The sequence below is a fragment of the Peromyscus leucopus genome, chromosome 8b, assembly GCF_004664715.2.
Source record: "Peromyscus leucopus breed LL Stock chromosome 8b, UCI_PerLeu_2.1, whole genome shotgun sequence".
In the NCBI taxonomy this organism is placed as follows: Eukaryota; Metazoa; Chordata; class Mammalia; order Rodentia; family Cricetidae; genus Peromyscus; species Peromyscus leucopus.
In genome coordinates, this window is record NC_051086.1 from 53,631,692 (window position 1) to 53,641,647 (window position 9,956).

The window sequence follows — 9,956 nt, forward strand, 5'->3', positions numbered from 1 at the left end:
GGAAAAGGAGTCTCATGTAGGCAGAAACTGGATGACACATTCATGGGAAAAGCCAGGGCATCACAACTTGGGTTCAGAGAACGAGATGGAGACGGTGAGACTCCTAGTGTAGTGTGAGGACTCTGATAAGCCTGAAAGGCAGGGAGGTAAGGGTTCAGTTAGAAAAACTTCTAAGAAATCCTAGTCAGCAAGCAGGGCATGCTGGCATGCACCTGTAATCCCAGCACTTGAAAAGGGGAGGCAGGAGGGTCGAGAGTTCAAAGCCAGCCTGGGCTACATCAGACCCTGTCTCAACAGAACAGAACAGAACAAATAACCAACCATAGTTACCAAAGCAGTCTGAGGTGGGACTCAAATAACAAAGGGTACAAGAGGCAGTTTCAATTGATGTGTTACAGCCTCATGTGTTTAATATGCTCACCTCCAATACTGAATATTATGCTACATATTGAAGGTAGGTGATGCCAGGAGCAGTGGTAGAGGCCTTTAATCCCAGCACTCGGGAGGCAGGTGCAGGCAGATCTCAGAGCTCAAGGCCAGCCTGTTCTACCTAGCAAGCTCCAGGCCAGCCAGACCTACATAATAAGACCCTAACAAACAAACAAAACTGAGTGTAAATGTGAAGTGAACAGCCACTTTGGAACGCTGGCAGCTTCCTACAATGTAGAGCATGCATTTCCTACAGGGTTGCTCACAAGCATCTGTGACTCCAGGTCCAGGGGATCTTCCAACCTCCTGGCCTCTGCAGGCACTGCATGCATGTGGTGTACACACATTCGGGCAAACACTAAGACACACAAAATAAAAAGAAATAAAATCAAAAATGAAGAAGAAATTAACAGTAGAGTCTACATAAATGAGGATATCTGTGTCAATGAGTTACCTTCATATTATAAAGATGCCCATTCTTTCTAAGGTAATCTATAAATAATTTTTGAAAAGAACTTGATACTCATTTTAAAATGTATATAACAGTGAAAAAGTCCATTGAGCAGCTTTGTCAGTTTTGAAAAGGACCATAGGAGGGACTCAGCCTACCCATGTTAGAACACATCACAAAAACCACAGCAAACACTCTAACAGCAGGAATGGGAGGTGCTGGGACCTGGAAGAACAAGGAGGGACCCAGAGCACCCAGATTCTAGGGCATGGGGGGGGGGAGAGGCAGTTTCCAACCACAGCGGCCAGGGCCTCCATGGAGAGAAAAGCAAGCAAGCTGCTCCCACACCGCCCCCCACATACAATGTAAACCCAGGGAATCAAAGGTTAAGAGAAAAGCAAAACTAACTGATGGACTGGAGGAGTCCTTGTGATCTGGGGAACTTCTTCTGTTTTTAAAGAACAATGTATCAAAAGCACTGCTGGAGAAAGAAACACTGGACAGAAGGTGGTGGAGCAGCTGTTAATTCCAGGACTTTGGAGGCAGGGGGATCTCTGAATTTGAGGCCAGCCTGGTCTACAGAGCGAGTTCCAGGACAGCCAGGGCTACACAGAGAAGCCCTGTCTGGAAAAACCAAAGGGGAGGAGAGGAGACAGGGAAGAGTTTATTCTGGGGTTAGAGAGATGGCTCAGCGGCTAAGAACTCTGTCTTCTCTTCCGGGTCCTGAGTTCAGTTCCCAGCATCTGTGTAGTGGCTCACAACTGTCTGAAAAACAGCATGCTTGAGAGGCAGAGGCAGGGGGATCTCTGTGAGTTCAAGGCTAGCCTGGTCTACACAGCTAGTTCAAGGACATCCACGGCTCTTACACAGACAAACTATGTCTCGAAAAAACAAAGAAACATGTGGGTGGAGGTGGGGCAGGGAGACGATTCAGCCAGTCCTTACAAGTCTGACACCCTAGTGCAAGCCCACAATCCATGCAAAGATGGAAGGGGAGAAATGACTCCACAAAGTTGTTCTGCGACACCACATGCCTTCACCCACACACAAACACACGAAAATAATTTTTTATTATTAATTAGCTGACTAGCTGACAATTGTCTAGGGGTATCTGTAAAAAAAAATAGGTATGTGCTAGACTCAAGGGCATCTGGTCACCTTATCTACAGAGCAAGATCCAGGACAGGCACCAAAACTACACAGACAAACGCTGTCTTGGAAAAAAAAGTGTGCTACTAATACTGCCCAGCACACTTATACTTTTTAAAAATAATTTCTTTTTCAAATAATTATTCTTATTTTATGTACACGGTGTTTTGCTTGCATGTATGTCTGTGTGAGGATGCTGGATTTCCTGGTTCTGGAGTTACAGACAGTTGTGGCCTGCCATGTGGGGGCTGGGAATTGAACCTGGGTCCTCTGGAAGAGCAGCTAGTGCTCCTAACTGCTGAGCCATCTCTGCAGTTCGTACATTTTTCTTTTGTTTTTCAAGATAGGGTTTCTCTGTGTAGCTCTGACTGTCCTGGAACTCGCTCTGTAGACCAGGCTAGCTTCAAACTCAGAGAGATGCCCCTGTCTCTGCCTCTCAACTGCTGAGATCAAAGTTATGAGCCACCACTGCCCAGCCTACATTTATACTTTTAGTGATATATATTTTTTAGTATGTGTGTATATGTGTGCGTGTGTGCACCCACATGTCACAGCACACATGTAGAGGCAGAGGGTAAATATGTAAAATCATTTCTCTCCTCCCACCTTCATGTGAGTTCCAGGGACCAAACTCAGTTCTTCCAGCTGCATGATGGGTACCATTTACCCCGTGAGAAAATTTTGTTTGTTTGTTTTTGTCTGGGTCTCACTATGTAGTTCTGACTGTCCTGGACCTTGTTGTGTATACCAGGCTGGCCTTGAACACCTAGAAATCTGTCTGCCTCTGCCTGCTTCTGCCTCCATAGTGCTGGGATTAAAGTCTTGTACCACCGACCCGGCATAGTGAGACATTTTGATAGCTTCTCTATGCTTTCTTCACTATTCACACCTCTGCGTCTAGGAGCTGAAGATGTGACAGTCAGAGTCTCAGTGTGGTTTATTGGTCCCCCTCTGCCACCAGGAATGCTACCATCACATCAGTTCATAATCTGATCCGCTCGCTTGGATCCAGGTACACTATGTGAAGGGAGTGGAAGACACCTGGGATGGGCACCTTGGAGGAGATGAGCAGTAACCCCTGACCTGGGAAAGAGTGATGGTGTCTGCAGGCTTGTCCACAGCACTGCCTGCTTTGCTTTATCTCCTTTGCTCCTACAGCTGGCTGACCACAATCTGTGGTCCTATTTTGGGACTAGAGATAGTTTAGCCCATAGGAGTGGTACTGCTCCTTCAGAGGACTGAGTTTGGTTCCCAGAATCCATGGTGGGCAGCTCACAAGTGTCTTTAACTCCAGCTGTAGCAGATGGACACTCTCTTCTGGCCTCCACAGGCCAGGACTCACATGCACATGCACACACAGATACCCACATACACACATACACATAATTAAAGAAGACATGCTTTCAAAAAGGAAGAAATTGAGCCAGATGTGGTGGAGCACGCCTTTAATCCCAGCACTCGAGAGGCAGAGGCAGGCAGATCTAGGTGAGTTCTAGGACAGTCAGGGCTACACAGAGAAAACCTGTCTTGAAAACAAACAACTGACAGCTTTCCAGAGTTGTCCGAACGTTGTAGGGTCCCCCATCAGTGTGTGAAGATGGCCCCCCACCTGCTGGCCGCTGTGGTTTTACACAGACAGCCGCTGTGATGGGTGTGCGGTGACCGCTCCTCACGGTTTTCATCTGTGCTCCTCTAAAGATCATAATGGTGACTCTGTTTCACACTTTTATTTATCCTCAGTTTATCTTATTCGTTATAGCGTCTTCTCATGTCTCTCTCATCTCCTGGCTGCCTTGGAACGTATGTGAACTGCTGGCCCTGAACTCCCAGAGATCTGCCTGTAGTTTTGGTTTTTTTTGCGTGGTTTTTTTTTTTTTTTGTATTTTATAAATGTTTTAAAATTTTATTAGATAGATCCACCTGACTCTGCCTCCCAAGTGCTGGGATTAAAGACATGAGCCACCACTGCCTGGCAGCACACGCTTTTAATCCCAGTGCTCACAAGGCAGAAGCAGGGGGATCTCTGAGTTTCAGGCCAGCCTGGTCTATGAATCAAGTTCCAGGACAACCAGTGCTGTTAGAGAAACCCTGTCTGGAAAAACAAAACACAAAATATAAACGTATGTAACAATAAATTTGAACATCTAAATGAAATAGATGATTCTATTAGGAAGTATAAATCAGGGCTGGCAAGATGGCTCATCAGGAAAAAGGAGCTGGGCACCAAGCCTGATGACCCAACTATGATTCCTGGGACCCACATGGTGGAAGGAAAGAACCAACTCCCACACTGTCCTCTCACCTGCCCACGGGTATTCTGTGTGCCCCACCCACATGCAGTAAATAAATACATAAAAATGTCATCCATCCCCTAACCACGGTCTCTGTACTTGCACACGAAGGCAGGAAATCATTGTTATTTTATGAGCCAAGACAGGGGTCCCAGGGCAGGAACTGACCCTGGAGGAAAGAAAACCCAGGACCACTCAGTAGGCACAAAGAACATGAGCCTCTGCTCTGTGTGGAAATTTCTTCAACTTTCAGATCTTTGGAGAAACAGAACATGATACTGCAGGATAGGAAGAGACAGTGCCCTGGCCTGGGCAGTGGGGGATGGAGATGTGAAAGAAAGCAGAGTTAATTCAGCAAGCCTCGATAATGGGGGAGTCCGAAGAAGGCAGTAGCACTGGGAGTATTCAGAGTCATCAGGTAAATGAGTAGCTGTGGACAACAGAGGAGGAGTGCTATTTCTCTGTGGGTTTGTTGGTTTGGAGAAAAAGTCTCAGGAGACAGCCCAGGCTGGCCCTGAACTCATGCTCTTCCTGCCTCTGCTTCACAAGGTCTAGGAGTGTAGACAGTCCTGCATCTTCATGGCAGGCAGATGAAGCGATTTAGATAATGAAGTTGTTCATTGGTATTTTGGAGTTTTGGTTTTCGTTGCTTTGTTTTGTTTTTTGTTTTGTTCATGAGAAGGGTCTTCCTTTGTAGCCCAGAGATGGCTTCAAACTCATGATCTTCCTGAGCCTCTCAAATGAGGTACACTGTTTCTGTACTTGTGGAACATGTAAGAAGAGAGGTCGGAGAGACAATCAGACCTAAGGATCTAGGCCTCAGGGAAAAGGGTCTAGACCAGTGATAAAAACATGAGTCTGGGCAGAGGTGATTAAAGGCACAGCAAAGTATGTTCCAGGTGTTTATGGAGTATATGTTAGGAAAGCCCAAGAATGCTCTGAAAACAGGTTTACTGCTGCAGAAAGGGAGAGGAAGAGGGAGCCACAGAGAAGGCTGAGAAGGACCAACCACACAAGCAAGAGGAAAACCAAGCAAATGGGTGTCATTTGTCATGTCCCCAGGAGGGACGAGCCCAGGGTATGGATGCTGCAAAAACGTTTAGAGAGCATCAGCCAAGAGTCCAGTGGATGGAGGAGAGGGTGCCAGCAGCCACAGGTTTGGGGGGAATCAGTTTAGGGCTAGGAAAGGTGGCAGTGGGGTGTGAGGGAGCAGCAAAGGAAAATTAGGCATCTCTAAGAACAGCTATGGAGGGGGAGGAGGGAGGGCAGCAGGCAGAAGCTGCACAAAGTTGGTGGTTGGAGAGTCTCTAGATCTTTCCAGGGTGGCAGGAAAGGGAGAGTGTAAAACCAAAGAGGGTTCTGGGGAAGGCTGTGGAGAGAGTGATAAGGGCTTGTCCCTGGGGGGAGACTGGTCCCTGGGTCCCAGGGGTTGGTTATCAGGTTGTCCTTTCCTCCACAGGTCCTCTATCTTTTTCCTGCTCTTGGCCTGGCTCTCCTTGGAGCTGGAAGAGAGAAGGACCCAGTCATAGCCTGGAAGAAGCTCCGTGCCTTCAGAGGTCTTTCTGCCTGACTGTAAGCTGGGGCTGGGACCAGAGGAGGGGGATCTGAGGGGGGACTAAGAACCAAGGACTGAGGACAGGGGTGGAAGAAAGGGAGAAGGCTGGGAGGTATGGAAGCTGATTCTGGAAGGCATCCTGAGAGCTAGAGCAGTGCAGGGCTGGAGACTAGGAAAATGATGCCATGGGCCAGGGTGGCATCCCTTGTAACTCCCTTTGCCCACAGGTTCCTATGGCTCTCCTCCTCCTGCTGTTCCTGCTGCCAAGCCCCTCACATTCCCATCCCACTTGTGATGTCTCCAAAGTGACCAGCCTGCTAGAAGTAAACTGTGAGAACCAGGGGCTGACTGCATTGCCCGCAGACCTGCCAGCAGACACAGGCATCCTCCACATGGGCAAGAACAAACTGGGTGCCTTCACCACAGCATCCCTGGCGCATTTCACTCACCTCACTCAGCTGGACCTGGATGAATGTGAGTTGACCAGCCTGCAGACTGATGAGAAACTGTCGAAGCTGGATAACCTGAAATTATCCCACAATAATCTGCGAAGTCTGCCCTCCCTAGGACGGGCTCTGCCTGCACTCACTATCCTTGACATCTCCTTCAACCAGTTGGAATCGCTGTCTCCTGGTGTCCTGGAAGGTCTAAGCCAACTCCAGGAGCTCTACCTGCAGAACAATAATCTGAGGAGTCTGTCCCCTGGACTCTTCATGTTCACCACCAAGCTGAACAAACTCAATCTGGCCAACAACAAACTGTGTGAGCTACCCCCTGGGCTCCTAGATGGACTGGAAGATCTTGACACCCTCTACCTTCAAGGGAACCGGCTTCATACAATCCCAAAGGGCTTCTTTGGGACCCTCCTCTTGCCTTTTGTTTTTCTCCATGGCAATACCTGGTATTGTGATTGTGATATCCTCTACTTCCGCAACTGGCTCCAGCAAAATTCCAACAATGTCTACTTATGGAATGAGGGTGAGAATGTCACTGCCTTGAACCCTAATGTGGCCAGTGTACGATGTGTCAATTTGGGCTCCACACCTGTCTACTCCTACCCAGGGGAGGGCTGCCCTACCAGTGGGGATAGGGATATAGAGTCTGATGACTATGATAATTTCTCTGATGTACCTGCTACAAGGGCTGAGGTCAAGTTCTCTACTAACACCAAAGCCCATACTACCCACAGGGGCCTACTCTTAGAGTCTCCTACTTCTCCAGACAGCCAAATGCCTTCTTGGCCTCCAACCCACAAACCCACTAACAAACAGGACACATCCACACACATATAGATCCCAGGTACAAACAGTACACATCCACACACATACAGATCCCTCATTTCACCACACTCCCACAGAGCATGAAATCCAATGTACACACTTATAGTCTAAAACCCAAAACTATACCAATCATCACCCCAGTCACCCTAGAGCCTACCTCTACCCTGACTAGCTCAGAGCCCAGCACCACACCAATGCTTACCGCCTCCACTCTGACTATTCCAGAGCCCACCACTTCCACCCTGGCTACCCCAGAACCTAGCACCAACCCAGTGCCCACCACTTCCACCCTAACTACCCCAGAGCCCAGCAGCACTACCCCAACCACCCCCACCCTGGCTCCCCCACAGCCCAGCAGCACTACCCCAACCACCCCCCCCCCCCCCACCCCAGCACACCCCCCCCCCCCCCCTCCCCACACCCCAGCAGCACTACCCCAACCACCCCCACCCTGGCTCCCCCACCCCCCCCCCCCCCCCCCCCCCCCCCCCCCACACCCCAGCAGCACTACCCCAACCCCCCCAGAGCCCAGCACCATCCCAACCACTCCAGTGTCCACCATCACCCCAGCGTTCACTACCACCTGGCCGTCTGTCCCTAATGAGACCAGTTCAGAACTATTCTCTACCACAGAACTCTCTATACTCCTAGAATCCATCACAACGACCCCAGAGTTGAACAGCTTCCTAACTGTCCACGAGATGGCTCAAGGTTATTCTGACACTTTCAAAAGCGATCCTTTTGTCAACTCTGAGTTCTGTTGTCTCCTCCCCCTGGGCTTCTATATTCTGGGTCTCTTCTGGCTCCTATTTGCCTCTGTGGTACTCATCTTGTTGCTGATCTGGACCTGGCACGTAAATCCACACTCTCTGCACTTGGCCCTCTCCGCTGCCTTGGCCACAAGCACACACACCACAAGGCTGGAGGTACAGAGGGGAAGGCAAGTAACCGTGCCCCGGGCCTGGCTGCTCTTCCTTCAAGGGTCACCCCCCACTTTCCGTTCCAGCCTGTTCCTATGGTTGAGGCCTAATGAGCGTGTTGTGCCTCTGGTAGCAGGACGAAGGCCCTCAGCTCTGAGCCAGGGTCGTGGTCAGGACCTATTGGGAACAGTGGGTATCAGGTACTCAGGGCACAGTCTGTGAAGGTGAGTCCTTTGGAGATCCTGAAAGACTCAAAAGACTCTACTGGGATCTAGCTGGGAGTGGGGAGGTGGGGGCAGTGGTAGATGAGACTGCCACAGGGGCATGCTATTTACTTCTTTATCTGAAGCCCCCTCTTCCATCCAGAGCTCACTAATCAAGAGGCAGTGAGGTGATGGAACCAGGTGGTCATAGAATCAAGTTCCCTATGTTGCTTAGAGAATTGCCAGGCCATATGGTCACTGCTACCATTTTTGGGAAGAGCAAGAAACAGCAAATAGAAATGGACATGGTTCCCACATGGAAGAAAACTTGGAAAGCCATTATCAAGACAGGAGCACTATGCCTAAGTATCATGAGTATTTTTTTCCTTGTTAATAACTTTTTAGTTTTCCACCAGCATTTCCTGTATAATAAAAATGTTTTAAAAAAAAGAAATGTAGCTTTCTTTTTTTCTTTTTTTTTTTTTTGGTTTTTTGAGACAGGGTTTCTCTGTGCAGCTTTGCGCCTTTCCTGGAGCTCACTTGGTAGCCCAGGCTGGCCTCCAACTCACAGAGATCCTCCTGGCTCTGCCTCCCGAGTGCTGGGATTAAAGGCGTGCACCACCAACGCCCGGGCGAAATGTAGCTTTCTTTGGGAGTTGAGAACAGCTGAAGCACCTGGTACAAGAATTCCTAAGTCCTAACTGCTTTCACTGGCTCTTGGCATCTGCTGCTTGAGAAGCTAGGACGCTTTATGGGTTTCCACCGTGGACACTGCTTTCTGCTGCCACTTTCTGCTGCTGGCAGACTCTAGAACTGAGTCTTGTTGATACTGGTGGCTTTGGGAACTGCCAAGTTTACTATAGATGCTGTTTTCTGTGTCTCAGGTTGGGAAATTACTTTTTTATTAAACCTTCATCATAGCCTTAAACCTAAAGCCTATATATTCTAAACCTACAATTCTCTGACTTATTTTTCAAATATGAAACTTAGCAAACATCTATCAGAGATATATTACTTCTTATTCTTAACTAACTTACATTAGGAAGAATCTCTTAGCAAAGTCTCCATAGGGCTACCCTCAACCTATACTTATAAACCTTATCTAAGTCTCATTTAAGCCTAAACAATAAATTACATTCTATAGGACTACCTTAGCAAATATCTTATATACTTCCTATTTAAATTTATGTTTACAACTAACTTGGTCATTTATTACCACTTCTTTACTTCTTACAAGCTTATAATTATATGTCTTAAAGAAATTCTATACATCTATTTTACAAACTCATATTATCTAATTTAGCAAATACCTAAAGATTTCTTAACACTTAGAAGAGATTTAGAAAAGATATCTAGGGGAGATTTCTTAACTTATATCACTTTACATATAACAGAACTAACTCAACACTAAAGCAAACATCTATAAAATATTTTTTAGCTAAATTATTAACAAGACCAGAAGTACATAAATCATTTCTTTTTTATTTTTTGTTTGTTTTTTTGTTTTTTTTTCCTGAGACAGGGTTTCTCTGTGTAGCTTTGGATCCTGTCCTGGATCTCGCTCTGTAGCCCAGGCTGGCTTCGAACTCAGGGAGATCTACCTAGTTCAGCCTCCCAAGTGCTGGGATTAAAAGCATGACCTAAGGCCTTTTTTTTTTTTTTTTTTTTTTTTTTTGAG

The 9,956-nt window shown here is 47.5% G+C and overlaps 1 protein-coding gene across 2 annotated transcripts; it reads left to right on the forward strand.

Annotated features, from left to right (window-relative positions):
* Positions 1-5,202: 5,202 nt before the first annotated feature.
* On the forward strand, positions 5,203-8,732 carry LOC114686345 (platelet glycoprotein Ib alpha chain-like). 2 transcript variants are annotated; one of them, XM_037200912.1, is made up of 4 exons: positions 5,203-5,398; positions 5,780-5,892; positions 6,103-7,151; positions 7,190-8,732. In XM_037200912.1, the coding sequence occupies exons 3-4, from the start codon at positions 6,109-6,111 to the stop codon at positions 8,295-8,297; spliced, it is 2,151 nt and encodes a 716-aa protein (XP_037056807.1). In that variant the 5' UTR covers positions 5,203-5,398; positions 5,780-5,892; positions 6,103-6,108; the 3' UTR covers positions 8,298-8,732. The 2 variants fall into 2 exon arrangements, with proteins under 2 accessions (XP_037056807.1, XP_028716840.1); XM_028861007.2 differs by lacking the exon at positions 5,203-5,398 and having other exon boundaries at positions 5,766-5,892.
* The last annotated feature ends 1,224 nt before the right edge of the window (positions 8,733-9,956 follow it).